The sequence below is a fragment of the Amblyomma mixtum genome, chromosome 8 (assembly GCF_055824585.1).
Source record: "Amblyomma mixtum isolate Tamu chromosome 8, ASM5582458v1, whole genome shotgun sequence".
Taxonomy (NCBI): Eukaryota; Metazoa; Arthropoda; class Arachnida; order Ixodida; family Ixodidae; genus Amblyomma; species Amblyomma mixtum.
Window position 1 is genome coordinate 82,650,688 of NC_143019.1, and position 22,174 is coordinate 82,672,861.

The window sequence follows — 22,174 nt, forward strand, 5'->3', positions numbered from 1 at the left end:
ACGAAATGCATAAGAAGTCGTTTAGTAGCAGGAATCACAACGAATATTGTAACGTTTATGCGATAACGAGTTTAGTTAAACAGCATAGAGTTTATTTCGTTAGAAAAGCGTGCACGAGCTGGAAATCGAGGTTCGATAACTACTCGTTGAAGAATGCTGAGTGGTATAGACAGCGAGGCTACGGAGAATTTTAAATCATAGAAAACGACGATAAATGTACGTGATTTGTAATGTGTTGCAATGTCCTGATAAGTTAAAGAGACAGTTAAAGGGCAACTGAAGCGGTTTTAGAATTCCATGAGTTTAAGGTTGCCGAATGTGCGAAATGTTCTGGTAAAGACTGCGAAATCGTTTTGCTCTAGCATTTGAAATGGTGGCGTAATCGCCGAATAAAGTCGTCGTCGGCGTTCAGGCTTCTCTGGAGTGCACAGCGACGGGCGGAGGCCCCGATAATGACGTCACGCATGACGGCACTACGTTTACAGCGAAGAAAGGTTTATTTCATGGAAGAAAACCGACGTCATCGAAGGTGAAGCTCACGATTCATTGTTTGCCGCCACCTGACGACGCACAGCAGCATGCAGGCGTAAGCAGCGGACATCCGAAGTTTCGGCGATAATGACGTCACTGCCGAGTTTCCTCACACTTCTCCAACGTATTTAGGAGAAGCCTCAACATCTTCGCGGTTTTAATCGACGATTATGTCACCATTTTAAATGCTAGTTCAAAAATACTTTGCAGGGTTTGTCTAGAAGCTTGATAGATTCGAATTCTTGAATAACCTCGAATTCTCAAAAAACCGTTTCAGCTTCCCTTTAAACAGCTTTACTCCGAAAGCAGGGCTGCACCCCCCCCCCCCTTTCCACCCCTATTTCTCCGGAAATCTTATGTCGACTGAAGTGGAGCCTCGAGACCGAACGAGGATCCTCATCTCCCCTCCACAGGCATCAACCCAAGTAGTTTCTTACTATTACCTAGAGGGAAAGCTGGCGGCCCGTCTATGGGAGTTTGCTTGGAGGCCCCTCGAGACCACTTCAGCCACCATGGGCGCTCAAAGCATCATGGGGCGGCGAGCTACCGTCTGCAGAACTACAACTTTTGGCCAAAGAATAATAGAAAAATAAAGCTGTTCGATAACTACCAATGTCCTAACATTCAATATCTTGTCTAATGATTGCAACAAAGGAGCAGAAAAGCATTTAAGTGCAAAGTTTGCCCAAAATATGAGATGACTAGCTTTCCTATTGGCCAAGTGATGAACACTACAAAAACTAATATTTCATAATTAACAGGCGCACTTTTAAAAGTAAATATGTTTTAAAAAAAATGTTGTTGCTTAGATACTTTGAGAGGTTTTTTAATGGCATTTCGGAAAAGTAAAACCTTTTATTGGCGTCGTTTGTCGTCGCGTTTTCACTACTATAGCTTTTGCACACTGCGTTCGCGCGAAAGTCGTCTGCGCATACCCGAACAGCGTTTTTGGAATGAAGCATCTTAGTAATGACACTCCGTGTTCCTGAAAAACTACGACTATCTCGCAACAAGTAGCTCACCGCCCCATGATGCTTTGAGCGTCCATGGTAGCTGAAGTCCAGCGCCGCCAGCTTTACCTCTAGGTAATAGTAAGAAACTCTAAGCATCAACCACCTGCCCGTTCCCCGTTACGCACCCTAGCTAAGCGGCTGCCCATCCGCCCACCGTCAGCCTCGACGCAGTGGGACAAAGAAGCCAGGTCGCAGTACTTCGATACCGTGAGTGAGTATGCTTCCAAATTGCTCAACATAGTCCACCTTATTATTGAGTTGAATGTGGTGGACAGTGGTGCATTATATAGGGTGCTTGGTTTGGTTTAGTTTATGGGGTTTAAGGCGGGGGTACCACGGCGGCCATCTTGGACAAGACGTTAGTTGAACCACCAGGGCGGCTCCACTTGTCCGTGGAAGCGAAAAAGCGCTCCTTCGAGACGGTCTGGTCCTCCTCTCTGCGTTACCTTGACCTCCTCTCCCTCGCGTTGTGGCAGAAGGAGGCGGTTAGTCACGGAGGGGGATAAACGCCATGACAATGACGACCGCGCTCGAACGTGTTTGGCACACGGGTACTGCTTCTTTCGTCCCTACCCACCCCTTGGCGGCCCTGCCGTGGTACCTGGCGATTCTTTTTTAGGAGGCACTATTTCGAATGTGACCTTTTGCGGGGCTAGTTGATGTGACATTGTGTTCAGTTGGAGTCAGCGCCCGTCCTGTCCGTCTTTCTGTGTGTTTTGTGTAGAATTTAGCGCTGTTTTTACTTTCCTGAACACGAAGTCTCTATATCTGTGACATTTACAGAAATTATATTTTGTTTCCATTTTTTCCAGAGTTGTACACGTTGTTTTATAGTTATTCTTTTCTCACGACCCTGACAAATATTTTGATGACTAGCAGCGGCAGCCACGGCAAGCAATATTACAAAATAAAGCTTCGTAGGTTCCACTGGCATCCATAACAAAGGGCCACAAGACATCTATGGGCTATGGCCTTCGTAAAACTATGGATGATGTCGAAATGGATGCAGCGGAATAGTAGATGACCTCTTGGTTTCAAAGGGTTGTTGCCATGCGTGTTGTCACAGCCTTTTCTGCGGTCAAAGGCGCGTGGCGCGTAGCTTGTGTGCTATTGATTCCCGTTCACCATACAAACGTTTATTTCGCAATTACAGGAAAAACACCAGCAGTGAAACATCAACCCGAGATTTCGAAGCATGGCGAGTGTTTTTATTTTTTACTCACACACTGCCAGTGCTATGTAGAATTCTAAGAGACAGCTGATATGGTAACAGTAAATAAGAGAAAATGGGCAGAATAAGGCATATCAGAATGGTACAAACATATTGCGTTCAAGTCGTTGGGTCAGTAGCTGCGGAGAGGTAGTCTGTGACGTTGAGATACGTTGCAAGTAATGCTGATTTTCTTTTTTTCCGCCCGCGCATCCGTGTATGATAACAAAAATCCCGAAAGCGCTTAGGGCCGCAGCCGGCAACATTCTTTTCGTTCACTTTTTATTGTCAAATAAACTACTACCACCACCAAGGTTCGAAAAACGAAAAGGAAACACTGGCTGCGAAACTTCCACTGGAGACTGCGGGACATAGCTGGCAAGAGCTAATAAGTACTCATTACAATCGCGTCAGGTTTCTCCCTACTGTGGCCTTAGCATAGCATTTCCATCCATTCATTGGAACTGCATTTTGTTGCCACACGAGGCAACGTTCCTGCTTTTGTGATATCGTTTTGTGATATCGGCGAGTGTGTAGTCTCAGCAGCCGTGCTCCGCTGTAAATAAAGTTTTATTTTTTATTCTGGTTCTTAGTGCGAACTTTTTTTTTGGTAATGAGCAACTAAATATAATGTACATACCTGAATAGAGCTACTCTCGCTCTGCCAGTGACGACGACCCCTTTCCGCGATAGGTCTAACGATTCCGCAGGTTTCGTGTGTGCAATTTCCGCAACCGTCGAACGCGAATTCACGTTTTGGGGAATGCAAATGGCCAACAAATGAAGTTTTCACAACGGTGACCTAATATCGACTATTTTCACAGTGCAGGATGCACATGCAATGAAAGGAAAGCTCTGGTCGGACCCAGACTGCCGCGCTCTTGGGCAGCCAGCAGCAGTCACCGGCGTCGCTTGTGGATTAGGAATAAGGACGTTTTATTTCGCCATCGAACGTACTTCAGGATAAAGCGATTCAAAATTGAATATCACATCGGAGAAAGCAGGGACAATTAGAAGCGTCGGTCCTACGCGATGTCAGCAATCCGGCCACCGAATGTTTCCGAGGCGCGCGATCACATCGGTGGTTTCTACAAAGTTGTCGCGCTGCATAAACAAGCAAAGGAACAACAGGTACACAAATAGGATTAATAAAACAAAAGCGTAGCTCTCGTTTTACCTCACGCGAACAAACATAGCTGTTTGCATACAGCGCTGTAAAAAGGAGTACTGGTGTGCACTCGCCCTCTGTTATTGGCGGAGCGAAGGGATGGCGACGTCAGTGCGGGCCGTGTTCGTGACTCGAGGGCATTCCAAAATCTCGAATGCCTTCGCGGAGCTCCATTGACTTGATAGTATGTCAGCCAAATGCCATTGAATAGTTCGTGCAGCTGCACAAGGCGACATCCGACTCGAATGACACTCGGTTGGAAGGTATTTGAAACGCCCGTGTAGCAGAGATATTGCTAATCTCAGGCTCGTGATGTTTTCTTAGATAACAGCATGCGATCAGACGCGAAAGCAATTACATCTGCTATGACATATTTTGCAAATATTTGCGAAAACAAACTAATTTTCACAATGTGCTGCAGCACCGATCGTCACTACCTGCAACACCCATCGTCACTATCATCATTTCCAAATAGCACCTCTTTTTGCCATGTGACAACGCAATGAAAGTGCCATTCGTTCATGGGGAGTGCGCTTCGTGAAAGTATCACTAAAGTTGCCGTGTGACAGGGGTATAAATCCCCCCACGCACGCGCACAAACACATTCAAACACGGAAAATGGTACGGTTTCAAAAATATCTTTGCCGTGTACGATCATACACAGTAAACCATTTTTGAAAAGTCACTAAATTGCGTTTGAAAACTATCAAAATGTAGCAGTTACAACTCAAACATGATGCCACTTCATTTTCAGAAATTATAACTTTTTATCGTCACGTGTATACAAGTACGCTGGACGAAGTTCCTACGGTAAACTCAGATTTCTAGATTTCCTGCAGCGCATACAGACCCCCCACCCCGGCGGCGCAACATGTAGGCTCTCAGCCCTGATTTCTCTTCACTGCTGCCGAAAAAAAAAAATCGACTACACGTCTTTCCGGGTGGACGGTCGCTTTTAGATAATGGGACTCTGTCAGCTAGGGGGATAGGGGAAATGAACAATAACGCCCCTGCACACTGCTTTGTTTTCTTTCTCCACATGGACTCAACAAACGCACTCGCGCAAGGCCTCGCGTATTTGTGTGTGTGTAGCTATTTTCGTCTTGTTATATGTCCGCAGCTGTATCCATGAGCAGGCAGAGAAAAAAAAAAGCTGCTGTGTTGGTACTATCATGTCAGCAGTTCGGATACTCGAGCCAGTACTAACGGCTTACTGTATTGCATTATGCCAAGTTTTCGATTAGCGTACCCTCCTAGCGGCCGCCAGGCGGAGCACGTTTTATGTTAGTGGTACAACAGCGATACCAGACACTCACAGAGAAAAAGACGACGTACAAGGAGGCTCCTTCTGTGTGTCTCATCTTATTCTGTGTCAGTGTCTGGCAGGGCTGTTGTCCACTCAATCCCTATGTATCAACTCCAAGTAGCCCAATCTGCCGTTCTTCAGAAACGCGTTTGCAGGGTTGCCTGAACGCCCTTGAATGTTTTCTGCCAAAAAGCATTTATAATTGTGGGTGCAGGTGGTCTCCAGAGCAGTAACGGGCAGTGCTGGCTTCAATAGGCAGAAATGAAAGGGGTGAGTCATCTGTGGACACGCCTTCCCCAGTGCACTTTACAAGGCTACGCTGGCGAACCTGACCGCGTCTTGTCGCTCGAGTCTGTTGACTGTCAGGACCACGCATGTAACTGCGAGCGCATAAAGGCTACTGGCAGTGTACGTTCCCCCCACCCCCCGCAGTTGTTGACGGAGCAAGCGTCGTTCCTGGAAAGAAGCGCGCAACGCACCGCTTCACCACGACGGTGAGAGCAAGGGTTGGGTGCCGCGCTAAAAATTTTTATTACAAACCCCACTGCGCCCAGGGCGGGTGCGCCCTGACAAGTTGTACCCACTCCCCGCAGCAGAGGCACACAGGTCTGTCTCCTCTTTCTAGCCTGGCCTTGGCTGCAGAAGAAGCTTGGATTGGAACGGCCGCATTTCAATCGCCTTCGCAAAACATCAGCTTCGCAGAATTGTGAAACCCCCTCCCTATTGTAAACAGCGTGACGTCAAAAAGTTGTGGTCCGGTTGGCAGAAGTGACAACTTTTGGTTCTGAGCCGGTGTTGTTGGTCCCGAGGGCTCCTTCACCGCCTTTTTAGCCCGATTCGAGACGCCTCGCCGGCCCTCACAGGATAGAAGAGGGGAAACGCTTGCGCTGAATGACTTAGGCCGGGTGGCAGGAGCGCGCTCCAGGCGCCAGTGAATCCGGCCGGTGCCTCATAATAGACCTCTCCCTGATGTAAACAGTGTGACGTCAAAAAGGTGTGCCCCGATGGGCAAAATCGTCGAATTTCGGTTCTGAACCGGTTTTTCAGGTGCCGAGCACTCCCCCACCAGCTTTGTTCCCTGATTCCAAACGCCTGGCAGCCTCCTTCTCCCAGTGTGAGCCTTCTCGGTACGGCGCATGTTTTGCCCTTCGGACCAGAAGCACGTGCGTTGATGACGTGTGTCTTGAAGGAAGCCAGTTTTCTTTGCACGTGTTGGCCTGCCTGCAAATCTGTATGCGCAGTCGCGTTTTTTTTTCTTTTTCAGGTGAGAAAAATGTAGAGCCTAAGATGTGTGTCCCAGAAAATAGTGAAAACATTTTTTTTTCTGTCAACTTGAAGGAGCGAAAATTGCTAATTGATCACGTGCACTCAGTGGAGCAGATTGTCAATGAAAACTACCTCCATGGGGAAGTGACAGAAAGTGTGTGTCCTAAGTGAATCAACTTGAAATTCGAGGCCAATACAATGGGGTTTTGTTACGTTTTGCGCTAATAATAATAAACACAATCTTTATGCGAGCATAAAGTGCCTCTAAACAGATATGCGAAGCTGAAGAGATTACCGCGCATGCGGGAACACTTTATTTGCAGAGCCATCGCTATATGTGCTCATTCATGTGCAAGCAAACATTTTGACTTAGAAGTTACATTCAGCCAGAGCAATGCCTACTCCCAATATCTTAGAATGTCATGAAATATTGAGGAAAATAGATGTGTGTGTAAATGATGGCAGATTTTTTTCACGTTTCATGACCATGCACACAAAAGCAACCGCTGTGGCAAATGCTATTTCAAGGCCGGAATGCGAAGACAATGCAAGCATGCTGCTGCGGTATGCTTTTTTGTAAACAAGCATGAGGAACCGTCCTGGGCAAGAGGCTGAAGCGTTCGTCAGATCTGGTAAAATGTAGAGTTCCGGACCCTTCCAATTAGGGTTTTTTCATAACCACGCTAATGAAAATCTGGTCGTAAATGTTTATCAGGTAGACGAGCACCATTTTGAAAATATTTATGGTCTTTCTTCTAATTTGTGAATACGGATCGACACTAACGTCATATTATGTTCCCCGCTTTGTAAACCAGGTCAAAAAACAATTCGCGATGTAAAACCTGCTTCCCACATAACCTTGCTGAATTATCCTGAAGTCCTTGATGGTGTTGCTGAGAGGGCTTCGAAATCTGCTGAAAAATAGCTCTTAGACAAAATGTTTTCACCAATGTCATCCACAGACCACCCAGCCAAAGGACTTCATACCGGTTTCCAATAAATTTCACCAGAAGCTCTCGGCCCCTCGTGTTCACGGAACTATCCTGAGTAGTAGTAGTAAGTGGTTTTTATTGTAAATGAAAAAGAAGGTAAAAGGATTCTTGCCAGCGCCGGCATCTGCTATCATGTCTAGAAGCACCTGAGCTGGGGGATGGAAATGGAAAGCGAGATGACAGTGAAGGGAAAAAAAACGGTAGAGAGAGAGGGAAAACCTTCCCACCTGCTTGTATTTCCATACGCGAGGCGATACAGCCAGTGGGAAGGACCGCGAAAGTTGCCGGCGACCTGACACGTGAGGCGCGCACTTCGGGAGAGGGCGACCGCGCTCTCTCTCTCTCACACACACATACACTACGCTCGCCCGCTCCCAAAGCTCCCCTATCACTCACATACACCAAGCTGCCCCGCACGCCCGCAGCACAATTTTCTCCATTCTTGACCGGAGCGGAATTCCAGCCATGACTAACAATGAGGGACACCACCGCTTTTGAGCACCCGCGAGCAGATTGGCACTTGCGCTGGCACGTGGCAAGTGCCAGCGGTGCGAGCAGCAAGCCCACCATAGCAGACTTCCATATTTATGCAACTCACCTACTCCTATCTAGACACTACACGCGCATTCGTGCAGCGCCATGCGCAGCAAATGTCGCTGTACTATTGTGGAGCAGCTCTTCCGGAAACCGCCATTTACAAGAGCTAGTTTTGAATCATAATACCCTGTAGCCGAGACTGACAACTGATTGCATTTCTAACGATTTCGGTATCCGTGGTTTGCACACCGCTGAGGGAAAGTACTGGTATTTCATGCAGTGCAAACAATGGCAAGAGATGCTGGCATTGTTTTTGCTGCATTGCGCGCATGCATATCACCAGCTACGCTCCCATATACCTTTCAAGAATGTTATCCGTGCATTCTTTTTTTCTTGCAGTGTGTGATTGACATATAATTTTGGGGGCATGTTTTGCCACTACAATGCTAGTGAAATCACACTGTCCACACATGCACTTCGCCACTGGTAGAGGCAGAAGCAGAAGGCTTCATTCACTTCCATTGATGTGCATTTTCAAAAGACAAACGCATGTTCCTTATAAAAACAGGACCATTTTATTGCAACATCTGCTAAGCACGTTCAGATGCCTTGCACAACTCCCCCACACATCATGGTGGCAGCCTGCAAGCAAACAAGTCCATACCAATGTCATATGTGAGTCTATTTTCAGGAAGTGACAGGAAATGTCAGTGCTCAAAAGTGGGTATTATACCCGTGCCACACGCGCACAAGAAATGGCAGTAAATGCTTAAGGCCTTAAGTTTGTTAATGCCATTATTTTCGGAGTTGGTGCTACACGTCCATTTTTAATGCCATTATCGAAAGTGACGATGACGATAACGCTTTCAAGTTAGTCAAAAGTTTCATCTTAATATAAACATTCCTATGAGCAGAATATATCGTGAATGATGTTCAAATGTAATGTAAAAACGATTCTCCAGAAAATACTGCTGTTCCTGCTTTACAAGTCGAAAAAGTAGCCATAAACTCGCATGTCAGCACATAAGTCGAGAGTACCAGTCAATAAGGCTGGTTAAAATGGCGCTCTTCGCATCGAAAATGCGGTTTAGGTGCCTCATCTGGCTGAAAGTTAAGAATTAACCATTTTATAGTGGGCTAGGCAGTTGTAACTGACAAAGCTGCATGCTTTTCTGCGTGTGGAATGGGAACGAGAGTACACATTGCACGGGCGAATGAGTTGTGGCGAACTCAGTAGGTCGCGAATGGCAGTAAGGCTAATGCCATTAAATTTATGCGTGTGGCACCACACGAATGCCATTAAAACTTAAGGCAGTAAGCACTTAATGGCATTAAATCTGTCCGTGTGGCACGGGTATTAGCTTGCTCTTTACTGCTCAACCATTGCAGTTACTTTCCATTGACTTAGTGTTTCAGTAACACACAAACACATATGCTTACCTCCCGTCATACAAAAATGTGAGGGCAGTAACGGAAAAGGAAAGAAAATATGTGCATAAACATAGCAAGTGGACTGAAAAGTCCTTACATACATCTAAGTCATTTGCTGCCACTGTAACAATGAGAGCAGATAAGTTAGGATAAAAGCCTGCTGAGCACGATAGAAACATATTCTGCTTACGCCATACAGGGTGATAAAAAGCTGCTGGAACAATGATACACTGCTTGTTTTGATGTCACCAGCAGTTCACGAAGAAAAAGCTTACCAGCAGAAGGCTGTATCCATTACACACAAGCAGAAAAATGTGAGCTGTGAGGTTGAATATCCCTTGAAAGTGTATATTGATACTGTGCTTCCAAGGAAAGTGAACGCCACAAGCGGGCTAGTAGCAAAAGAAAAGACACAGCTATAGAACAGAAGAAAGGAGCAGGCATAAGAAGTACAGCATGTCCAACTAAGCTATACTTGGGGAAAAAGAAACAACTCAACAGTGCCGTTGCAACGGACATATAAAAGCCCCACATTTTTGAAAATATAAAGCGGAAAGAAATGAAAACACACTGTTTCATGTTTCATATAGCAGGGATCTCAACGGTTACATTTGAAAATCAATTACAAGCATATTTAGAGTGCATTCATCCACAAATGTGCTTCAGCGCCTTTTCAGCTAAGGAAAACACCCAACTCAAGGAGGGCTGTGTAGCTTTCAAGCATTTGTATGTAACAAGTGATAAGTTTATAGCAAAAATACCCTCTATAATGATTTTACCTCACATATACTCACCTACGAGGCCATAACAGGAGGGCGGAAAGAAAAACTATATTGTTGCAAAAGAGCAAACGACTAGGCGAGGTCTGATGGTCTGCAGCGGCAAGTCTTCAGGGAGTGCAGACATGTTGCATGCCATTTTCAAAATACAGTACCAGCATTTTTTCCAGCGCTAGATGTGGTGCGTATAAAAATTAGGCTCCCCGTGATTTGAACAGGACAGGAATAGAGGTCACAACTGGCTGTGGTCCTCCACTGGATGTGACCTGGCTGGTGATGGGAACACAAGAAAGATATCAACATAGGTTACAATAACTTATAGTTCATAGTTGCTCAACCATGAGCTAATCACACAGGACAACCCATGAGATAGAGGTGTTTCTGACAGTCATCGTAGTGGTTACACAGTTCTCCCTGGTTGAACCGACTACTGATTGTCAAGCAGGATGTGCCGTGAGAAAGAGGTGTGTCCTGACAGTCATAGTAGTGGTTACACAGTTCTCCCTGGTTGAACCGACTACTGACTGTGAAGCAGGATGTGCCATGAGACAGAGGTGCGTCCTGACAGTCATCGTAGTGGTTACACAGTTCTCGCTGGTTGAACCGACTACTGATTGTCAAGCAGGATGTGCTATGAGACAGAGGTGTGTCTTGAGAGTCATTGTAGTGGTTACACAGTTCTCGCTGGTTGAACCGACTACTGATTGTCAAGCAGGATGTGCCATGAGACAGAGGTGCGTCCTGACAGTCATAGTAGTGGTTACACAGTTCTCGCTGGTTGAACCGACTACTGATTGTCAAGCAGGATGTGCTATGAGACAGAGGTGTGTCCTGAGAGTCATCGTAGTGGTTACGCAGTTCTCGCTGGTTGAACCGACTACTGATTGTGAAGCAGGATGTGCCATGAGACAGAGGTGCGTCCTGACAGTCATCGTAGTGGTTACGCAGTTCTTGCTGGTTGAACCGACTACTGATTGTCAAGCAGGATGTGCTATGAGACAGAGGTGTGTCCTGAGAGTCATCGTAGTGGTTACGCAGTTCTCGCTGGTTGAACCGACTACTGATTGTGAAGCAGGATGTGCCATGAGACAGAGGTGCGTCCTGACAGTCATCGTAGTGGTTACGCAGTTCTTGCTGGTTGAACCGACTACTGATTGTCAAGGGAATGTGCCATGAGATGGAGGTGCATTCTGACAGTCATTATAGTGGTTGCACAGTTCGGGCTGTTTGACAGACTACTGTATTTTCAGGTGTACAGGTCGCATTTCTTTCTGAAATTTTCGTCGGTGCGACTTATAAACGGAATAAATGCGGGTCGCACCAGCTGCTCCCGAAAAGGTGCTTGTGTGCTGGTATGGATGTGCTGCGCGATGCCTAACTGAGCCGACCACTACCGCGTCCCTTATAGTCCATGTCACTTTGTTATGTTTAACCCAGCAACTTACAATTTTGAGATTTGAAAATATCGGTGCGCGCTGTCTCTTGAGCGAGCGGATAACTGTCTCCAACATACTGTTATCTTGTGCATCCGGCAGTCGGCGGCGGCAGCTAAAATGAGTGCACGCCATTTTCATAATGCAGTACGATGATTTTTTCCGGTGCTAGCTGCGGTGTGTATAAAGATTGGTTCGCCCAGTTAGATAGGAGTCAGCAACTACCGTGCATGGCCTCTGGTATAGCCAGTAGGGAGCGCATGCATGGTGACACCAGACAAACTTCAGGGTTTGGCCATACAGTGCTGCTATTACGCCGTGTCACTAACATAACGTGCACACATTTTAGCCGACGATGACGAGCGCCAGACGCGCAAAATAAGGGTATGATGGATGCAGTTTTCCATTTGTGCATTTTATTTACTTTTGACTGCGCCTTTGCGTGCCTTCCGTATGTATCTCAATAAACATTTTTAAAAGTCCTATCTAGTTTTTAGATTGTATATGAGCTGCCACAATTGTCGGCGCAATTTTTTTACAGGTGATCCTCAACGACCCCAGTGGACAGGTGCGTCTTGTACATCGGTGCGGCTTATGTACGTTTTTTGGATAAACAGCCATCTGAAGGGGGATACGACTTATACACCACAAAACACGGTACTGATTGTCAAGGGGGATGTGCCATGAGATAGAGGTGCTTCTGACAGTCATTGTAGTGGTTACACAGTTCTCGCTGGTTGAACCGACTACTGATTGTCAAGGAGGATATGCCACGAGACAGAGGTGCTTCTGACAGTCATTGTAGTGGTGACACAGTTCTGGCTGGTTGAACCGACTACTGTTTGTCAAGCAGGATGTGCCATGAGAAAGAGGTGCATACTTATAGTCATCGTAGTGGTTACACAGTTCTCGCTGGTTGAACCGACTACTCGTACGGGAAGTGACATGATTGTTTTCAGACAGTGGCATTGCTTTTCTGCTTCAAACATACATAGTTCACTCCTTTTGGGCACACGCTTCTTTCTTCCGTTTGGAAGAAGCTGTTTTTTTTAGTTGGCTTTTCTCTATGGCAAGCCTATTCCATTCTGGTCGGCGGATTTCCATTGAGCGGGTAGTTCTGGGGTCAATAATTTCTGGAAGAATGCAGTCTCTGTAGAATCGAATAAGACTTTCCTCCATTTTGTTCCTCCAGAACTCATCATCTCGCAGCAGCTGCTGCACATGAATTCCTTTTGTGGTGTACACAACAAAGTCACAGTACGACCTCCCAGTAATGTGAAGCTGGCCCTGAATTTGATAAAAGTATTGGTGAGACTGCGGAAGCGTAGGAGCAGTACTGCTATCTGTTTTCGCACAGATCTTTCGAGCAGCTTCCAGTGGGTCCTGGTCTTTTGTTGTGTACGGACATTTGACCTCCACAATACCATCAGTACCAACCAGACCATCAGGTGAAGCAGCCAAAAAACCATGCTCTATATCTACAAAAAGCCCGCACTGCTGCACCTCATTTTGCTTCAAAGTTTCATACAAGCTCAAGGCTTCTTTCTCATGGTGCCTTCCATGTTCCAGGGCTGCTGTAGTGAAGCTCTTTCTGTGCACAAGGCTTTTGACAAGTACGTCACATGGAGTAGAGTCCTTCCGTGTACAAACGGAATGGAAGTATGATGCTGTAAGGCGATGCTGCCTCTCAGCATGCCAGGCTGGATTATCAGCCTGACCTCGTGTTGCGTTTTCAATTTCCTCCTGCTGCTTGCGATCAACTTGCAAACACTGAAGCATTTCTCTAGTCTTTCCAGAGAACTGTTCAGGTGGCATATCTGGCTGTTCACAGTTAGGCCCATAGTGACGAAAAGATTCGCAGGCCATAGGATCTTTGTGTCTAGGCTTCTGCTGACCACAGTCATCAAAGAGCCGTTTCCTCTGCAGCCTTTTATGCACTCGTTCGTCATTTTTTTTTGCTACATACTTTTTCAGGACAGGTGCTGGACTCTTGTTAGTTGCAGCTTTAGCAGCTATGGCATGCCACTGAGGCCCAAGCTGAAAACTCAGTCCAGCACCTTGGCACCGATGCTCATAAGAGCCTTTTTGGCACCGGTTGATCTGTTTGCCACCTGAAAACTTGGCAGCAAGAGACATGTAGTTCTCTGCAAGGTTGCTTGTATCCCCTGTCACCAGGCGGGCAGCCTTGTCAGCAATAATATTTGCTGCAGTCATTATCTTGACTTTCAGCATTTGAGGAATGCACCCCCAGGAATTTTCACTCTTCGTTCCATCACAAAAATACCTTTTGCATTTCTCATGGCAGCCAAATACATGACTTGGCCCATTCAAGAGATCAGCAGTCAGATCTTGTGCGCTGCGCTTTATCAGCTCTTGCCTCTCCTCTGAGGAGCCCTGAAACTCCCGCAGGGTGCGGGCATAGTGGCTGATTGCTTTGCGGGCACCATTTTTGATGCGTTTTATTCTAGGGCCACTTAGGATGCTGGCACTCCCTTTGCATTCTTTCACAACACCGTAGAGGCGAGTGGTATAACATTTGACTGCATGATTGGCACACTCGCTCTTCTTTATGAAACGACCGTAGTCTACCTTCGTGCTGATTTGATGGTAGACAGATGAATCACCATCCCCTATGAAGGTACGGTATTCCAGGCCATGCATCTCTGTACTCATTTTGAACCCTTCCACAATAATGTCAGCCTCCATAGCACCAGAGCTTGCACTCCAGTTTTTGTAGCACGCATGCTCTTTCACCTGCTTCTGTTCTCTTGTGTAGTACTCACAGGTACTGCACAGTTTGTTCCTCACACCCAGGTAAAGCAGCTTCTGCGTGCGTGCTCCAATGATTACCGCAACTCCAGAATTTGCTGAATACCTGTGGCCGTGGCTTCTGTGTGACCAGCCGCCGTCAACCACCACCGTGATGTGTGGAGTGCTCTGGTCCTCACAGAACTCCCCTGCTTCAGCCGCCAACCTTCGCTCCTCTTGGCCAGCTTTGAGCATATGCTCTATGAGCACATGCTTCCAATGCTGAAAAACATAATGGTTGTTCCACATGAGTACAGAAATTACCACCCACAACGAATCACAACACACAAACGTGGGTATGAGCGCATGCTGGTTGGTTCTTCATGCTTTTGAAGTGCAAAAGATAAGGACAATGAGAGAGGCTGAAAAGGGAGGGCGTGATGCATAGCTGCAAGCCCTGAGCTTCCTGACCACCCATTTTGCATGTGGTGGACTTCCACAAAGACCAATCCGTGTGTGTTGTCCCTGTGGACAATGACGGTGTGTGCAGTTTTGCCTTGTCACTCGCAATATGCCGCTGCATAGGTGCTTAAACTTTATGCACACCGTGATGTCACAGTCATGTCTGTGGACACCTATGTACTCACAGTTATGAGGTAAAACATGAAATAACAGTGCACAAAAGACCGAAAAATGAATAGTGTTCTTGTTGTGCTTCCTGCTAGCGTGGCACACAAGCTTGGGTTTAACATTTTCCAATCCTCTCCACAAGTTCAGGCTTAGTTTTCTTTGTTGCTATTTGAAAAAAAGCCACAATTACTACACTGCTGCCTGGTATTAGTTTCCAAGAACACTGCCAGTGAGAAAACACACAAACTACATTTGCACCTTTTGCAAGATAAGTGGACAGTTAGTAAGACACGCAAAGCTACCTAGCCAAGTGTGCACAGAATACTAAGCATAATATGTCCCTGTCTTTTTTTGCGCTTCATGCTTCGCCATTATGACCATACTAAGCATGTTTTGCCCCTTGACGTGGCCAATCCCCATATGTTGGTGCTTGCAAATCATGCAAATACACCAGAGCAGGTGCCAAAACCAATACTCTGAAATACAAGAAAAATATTGCAATGGTAGGTACACCGTCCTACCTTTCCAACACAGTCTTCCCGGCGCATAAATGCTCCTTTGCTCATGACTGGGACCTGCATAACTGACATCACCTCCTCCAGGTGAGAATGGCCACACCCTATACTCATAAATGCCCAGACAGCAGCATCATTGACGCCAAGCTCAAGGCTGTTTCCGAGGGATGCCGGTTCCGGAACCGGGTCTGTGGTGACCTTTCTGACCTCATTACAGCCACTGCATTGAAAGATCAGCTCAGACCACAGCCCTATTTTTCGCTCCTTTTGAAATACAAAGTGGCCCTCTTTCGACTGAGGGCAACTATGAGTGTCAAGATGCCGTATGGCAGCTATGAAGTGTGTCAGTGACACCACCCTCCTCCCCGAAATAGCCTTAGGCTGTGGCGTCTCCACTGCATCTGTGACTCTTTCAAAGGAAAGGTCTGGTAAGGGTTCGTCACCGCCGAGTCCCAGACCATTCCAATAGTCAGGTCCTCCAGCATCTGTAAGGCCCATACTGGGTTCCACATGTGGGGGAGTGGACATTTCTGCACCTCTGCTGCTTTCTGGCAGGGTTTCTTTCTGCCTGAAATATGTGGTGAAATGAATATACTCTTAAGAACAGAATCATTGTAAATAAGTCCATCATTGTAAAATAAAGCTTCAAAATACAGCAGACAATGCTCTCCATACGAAATTGTGATGTATCCAACAGACAATGGTAGCAATTTGGTTGCATCATGATGAAGCAATAAAACCATAAATGGTTGCTCATGCTCAGAAGTGTGCAGTCTCATCGACTGCAGAATAAGCATGTCTGGCCGTTTATCAGAAATACTGCAGAAGATGTGCAGTGAAGCTGCTTCACACAAGTCCTTGCTGTGTGCTATACTAGTGCACGCAACCTCCAAGAAATAGCTATATTTCAGTTTTCATTTCCATTGTTTTATAATTTCAGTCATGTTGAAGACATGATTGTGCGCTAAAATGCGGTACAACTGGCAATACTAAAAGCATATTATGTAATACAACCACAATGCGTAATGTGAAACATGAACTACTAAGAGCAGGTTACATGCTTTTCATTGTCTTTTATTTTCCTTCAGTAAATGTTTCAACAAGAACAGTTATAGTACACCATATCTAATAATCTTGATTTTTATTTTGTAATCCTGCATTGTGGAATGGAAATGATGTTTTTGCCCGATAGCCTAGGTACTTCACATGCCTGCACAGGATCGCAAGACTACATTAGTGCAGCCTGGTGATAACTTTATACCGTGACTGCCAAGAGTGGGCTGTTTGAAGTTTGCTTCAGGCTTTTGATACAGAATCCTAATTTGATTGGTTTGATTTGAATGATTGAAGTCTTTATTCAGACGAGTTTGGTGTGAGGGACAGGACAAAAGGCAATTCACTTTTGCCTGACGAGTCCCTGTCACTCATTACACTGCTAACACTTCCTGTTTTCTAGAACCACACACAACATACACTCAAGGCAGACCGACGTCTTGATAACATGGTTGGCATGGTTCTCACTGTGTCAAAGGAAGTACACTGGATAGTGCACAGAGCACAGTTGTCATCTGGGGCACTTGAACATCCATCACTTTCATCACAAGTTTTGCTCTCTGGCCCCTTTTTCAACACTACAGGCAATAAAAAATGAGAAGTGGGGCTTCTTCGACATCCCTAAATTGTACTTCACAATTTATTCTTGCAGCGAAGTAGGAGAAGAAAAATTTACTTGCAGTGAATACGAAACAGAAGCATGCACTGACTAGCGCGTTTCTCTAGCCAGAGTTATGCAGTGAATTTCACGAGCACAATTATATTTCTTTGAAAGCACCGGCCTCATAGCACGAAACTAGAAGATAATCAGCATCATAGGCGCGAGCTAGGTGCATGAATGAAGAAAATTGAACCTCCTCAGCAAAAAATTTCAAGTGCTAAGAACTAGTTTATCACCGGTACTAAGGTATCTGCAGTAGCTACGGCTCGCAGTGCGCTTGTACGATTTTTTATCACGCTTTGCCCCTCCCTCATCATAATCTACACATAAGCTGCCAAATGCCACTCGCATAGAAAGGTGTCCATCCCCCCACAACGTAAACTGCCGCTTCCACGCACTGCACTGCGAGGAATGCAAAACGCAAACGCGAAATGTTTTGCGCAATGCAGAATCAGCAGGTGATTTTATCGCCCTGTATAAGCTGTAGTATACTTTTTTAGAAATGCCAACAGTTTATAGACTTACTTCAGAGCGGAGTGAAGAAAAAAATTCCATCTGCCACATCTGGGATCCAACCCGCGACGTGCGCATGCTCAGGACGAGAGTCGTCATATACATAAAATATCCCTCAATGCCCTCTGTGACTTTTAAAACTCATCGCTTATTTCTAAACACAAGCCCCTCAACTCTCCAATTTAGAGCCACTTCTACAGGACCCCAGCTAAGGAACAAAGAATTATGCAGCAGATTTCTGCTCTCGCCTTACGAAATGTCACAGTGCCGTGACACTGGTAATCTTGCACACGCGTTCATGAAAAACCGCACTCGATAACACACACTACGAGGTAGCTCACGCACGCGACACAGGTACAGTTGGGACTTCAATGCACATACTAATAACAAAATTGCGGTCCGAATGGCTCACCTGCGTTTGGCCCTGACATCAGCCATGCGCGTACGACGCTTTGTGATCGTCGACCTTTTGCTTTGAAGGTATCGCCGCCGATTCCCCATTTGACACTTTTACACACAAAAAAACTGGCAAGATAACGTGATAAAAAACGGCGCTGCACATAAATAGAAAAGCACAGTAAAAAAAAACACCAACAAGCAAAACAGCACGATACGCCGATGACAGCCTGCGGAGCAGCCGAAGAAGCGACCGAAAGGCAGGACAGGCTTCAGCGTAGTCAGCCGTTCGTACCGGGGCGAGAGTTGCGGGCGTCACACACACATGGGAGGCGCTGCGCACACGTTTCAGTAAACCCCAATAGTTACTGTCTCGTACGTCTTGCTTCAAAATGTTTGACAGCGCCACTGTCGTTGACCGGCGGAACTCCATTGTTGAGTCAAAACGCCCGCGAGATTCAAATGCAGCAGCCCCGTCGACCAACAAACGGGGCGAGTGCGAGCTAACATGAGCCGTTTATCATACCCAAATTTACATCACTGGTAGTTTAAGACCAGCGACTTCAGTTCCTGTCAAAAAAGCCTGGAATATAACAGTGATCTTTCGCGCTGGATGTATTTTGCGGAGGTTACGGCGCACCAAAAAATAGCGCAATTGAATGGCGCAGTAATACCGTTCTGTTCGTCATAGCGAAATACGGCCTTTATCAGGTCCTTGAATATTTCCTAAATATTTCGCGTGCAAAATTTGTTCCCTATACGACGTTTACTTGCTTCTAAAACTTAGATCAAAAAAGCGCAGTTTCTAGGTTACGACCAACTTTGAACAATGAAAACTAAAAAATTATGACATGTAGCTCAATGAAATTTTCAAGAATTAACAACATGGGTACTATCTACAATCCTGCTAAATATGTTTGTGATTTATGAACTGGACTAGGAGTTATTAATGCGCCATTCTTTTAAATTTCACACTTTTTTATGGCACCAGTTCTAAATAACTACCCAATATAACTCAATAAATTGCCTGTAAGGTCCTCGAGTCACACTTAATCTAAAAGCTGCAGAAGCAGTTTTCTTTTCGGAGCAGTAGTTTTCGTAAACAGCAAATCCAACGCAGGCAAGTCGAGCAAAAATATCGTTTTATGCCCCTCGCTCTTTTGCTCACTGCTATCATACTAACGTGAATAGCTTTTAGCGACACATACCATCGCAAAGAAGATACAATTATCTTTACAATGCGCTCAATATCATTTCTCTAGCGCAAACGGATGAGCCACACCGCTCACACAAACATGACGAAAAACGGCTGCTGACCGCCGCTAGCGTGGTCCCAAAGCGTGGTCCCAACGTCCCAAAGCGACTAAGGCTACGAGAGACGCCGTAGTGGAGGGCTCCGGAAATTTCGACCACCTGGGGTTCTTTAACGTGCACTGACATCGCACAGTACACGGGCCTCGAATTTCTCCTCCAAAGAAATTCAACCGCCACGGCCGGGATCGAGCCCGCGTCTTTCGGGACAGCAGCCGAGCACCATAGCCACTGAGCCACCGCGGCGGCCTCATTATATAGGGTGTGAATATGCTACTAAAATAAGGGGTACAGTGTGAAAGCTTCTGCGTCACATTGAGTTTCCTTGTGAATTAATCGTGCTCTTAAAACAACATTTTCAAACATTTCATCAAGTTTTTTGGTTGCAGTTCAGCACGTGAACATCTGATTGCTGCGTAATGGGTCAAAATGGGCTACTACATCAATATCACCCTATATGCATGGAAGGAGCTAGCTGGGCAAGCCAGCGAAGAAGAGAATTTTATTAATTGCAAGAGGCCCTCTCTCCAGGGGCATCCAACAAAAAAGCCTTAGTCTGAGAGAAGCAGCAAGAACATCTCGAAAAGCTCGTCGTGCTACTAACACCTCGTGTGCGCGGCGGCATTGCCGTTTCTATACGGTGGGAGAGGAGTGGCCTATGCCTGTCTGGAAGGTGATCCACTATTCTAGAAAGTTTCGTCCGGGTCGGAGTGTCCACCGAAGGGAGACTGGGAGGGCGTCTGTGATATCAAGGCTATGCTTGTTCTCATTTTGTATTGAAAGAACTAACATAAGTTATGCTTAAATAAAAAAAAAGGTGGTTGAGGCCTCTGCTTGAGTGTGTACTCCTGTGGGAGTCTTGGTAGTATCAGTTTGAAATCACCCCTGAGGCGCGCGTCAGAACTCTCCTTCTCGTTTTATTAATCTGTTCTTTTACTCTTCTCTCCTCACCCGGCATTGATGGCGGTCATGTCGATGCCAGTTAATATCCCAGTATATATTAGCTTCAGTTTTTTCGTGGCCACTGAATGCTACTGCAGAAATGGAACTGCTGCAATTAGATTGCGCAATAATCACGTGCGTCGAGGCGAGGGCACCTCCCGCGGCGAACTGGAGAACCGACGGAATATTCGCCGGCCAGCCAAGTTCGGTGATTGCTACCGGAAACGCGACCGACCTGAATGGTCCGCCTTGAAAGGGGATCAACTACTGGCACACTAATGCCGTATCAACATAGCCCCTCTTAGCGAGTCCCACTATACTGATCGCGTCCATGCCATTCGGAAAGTCACACAAGCGCGCTCGAGTTGACGGATCATCGTCCGAAAAGTACTTCCTGGGATGTTGCATAGCATACACCTGTAGTGGATCAGTTTAGGTCTTGTTATGAGGATCCTTCTGTGGAAAGTACTTCTCTGCTGTCCGCAGTTAGGCTTGAACGTGGGCTTGTCTGCTCCTTATAACATTTTTTTCTGCGTTGAAGAAACGACTTGTAACACAACCGGCTCCCATGAAGAACTCAACGGTTACCTGTTCTTAGTGCAGCAGGATACCTTTAAAAAGTAAATAAAGAAATATCGTTGGCATCAAAAGCGAATGGCCGGAGTGTGCTCTACTATAATTCATACAGCAAACGAAATGTACGCTTCAGTTTTAAATTTTCAACCTCTTAAACAAAACATATGAATCAACATTCTTTCTCTTATGTTATCACCTTGGTTATAGCATTTTTTTGTGTAACAAGGAAAACTTTAGGAATGGACTCTTCATATCACGAATAAATAACGGGAGGTGGCCGTGGGTAAGAGATCAACTTCAGTGCATCTCTGAGCTGTTGTCTGCTCGAAGTAGAAGTGTTAGGCGGAAGCTGTCACGTTTCACCGATGCCTGTTGCTGTGTGCATGATAGAGAACATACAATACGTAATCACCGCGCTCAGGTGTCGGGTTGTGTGACAGCTACAAGTTGTACCTGGCAGCTACAACTGGGACAGCTGCAAGCCCTCTTAAACCCTGAGGGCTGTGTCTTTCTGCCTCATGAGCATCTGTTCTTGTTGCCACTCCACCATGCTTCTAAAAAGCACGTTATGAATACCTTTTCACTGTACGAGTGTCTTTTTTTCCTGTCTGAAATGCTGATCACGAAAAAAAAAATGAAGTGGGAAAGCATGACACTAGTACGGCGATTCCTATAAGGAAGAGTTCGAAAATAGCTTAAAATGCAAAGAAAAGCATCTCCCAGCTGAAAAATCCGAAAAAAAAAGTGTAAAGGTTTCATCGCTTTCGGGCAGCAAAACTTTTTAAGGAGCATCATTTAAGGCTATTGAGTGCAGTGGATGTATGAAAAAAAAGAAAAACAAATACCGCGCTATCCTTAAGGTAGTATATGCAACAATGCCATTTGAAGGGAAGGATTATAGATATAATGCATTTTTGGGTAAACATGCTGCCAGTTATACGTGCTTAATAAGCGGAAATTAGCAAAGTGTTTTTCCTTTTAGTTGATTCCGCGAGATGGCTGCAAAGAAAAAGGTTATGAGGATGTTCATCATGTGGTGTTTTGTATCATGCCAGGTGCTTCAAGGAACAATTTCAAGAGTAAAAAATATTTTGGCAGAAAAAGAAAACCTCTTCATGAACAGGCTGTCGGCAGTAGCGGATATCACTATTTTTTAAAAGGCA

The 22,174-nt window shown here is 45.8% G+C and overlaps 2 protein-coding genes across 2 annotated transcripts in view; both read right to left on the reverse strand.

The window, feature by feature from the left end:
* Positions 1 to 22,174, reverse strand: part of LOC149333225 (carotenoid isomerooxygenase-like) — a 37,982-nt gene that overhangs the window by 10,583 nt on the left and 5,225 nt on the right. The gene's annotated exons all lie outside the window — the stretch shown is intronic.
* On the reverse strand, positions 8,576 to 19,568 carry LOC149333226 (uncharacterized). Its single transcript, XM_089558601.1, has 3 exons — positions 18,199 to 19,568; positions 15,566 to 16,127; positions 8,576 to 14,696 (listed from the first exon to the last, which is right to left on the reverse strand). The coding sequence occupies exons 1-3, from the start codon at positions 18,285 to 18,287 to the stop codon at positions 12,663 to 12,665; spliced, it is 2,685 nt and encodes an 894-aa protein (XP_089414727.1). The 5' UTR covers positions 18,288 to 19,568; the 3' UTR covers positions 8,576 to 12,662.

Coding starts and splice junctions, on each gene's coding strand:
- LOC149333226 (XM_089558601.1), bottom strand. CDS start 18,287: ATGGGGAATCGGCGGCGATACCTTCAAAGCAAAAGGTCGACGATCACA. Junction 16,128..18,198: donor GATGTCAGGGCCAAACGCAG/GTGAGCCATTCG, acceptor CACATATTTCAG/GCAGAAAGAAACCCTGCCAG. Junction 14,697..15,565: donor GGGAAGACTGTGTTGGAAAG/GTAGGACGGTGT, acceptor TATGTTTTTCAG/CATTGGAAGCATGTGCTCAT.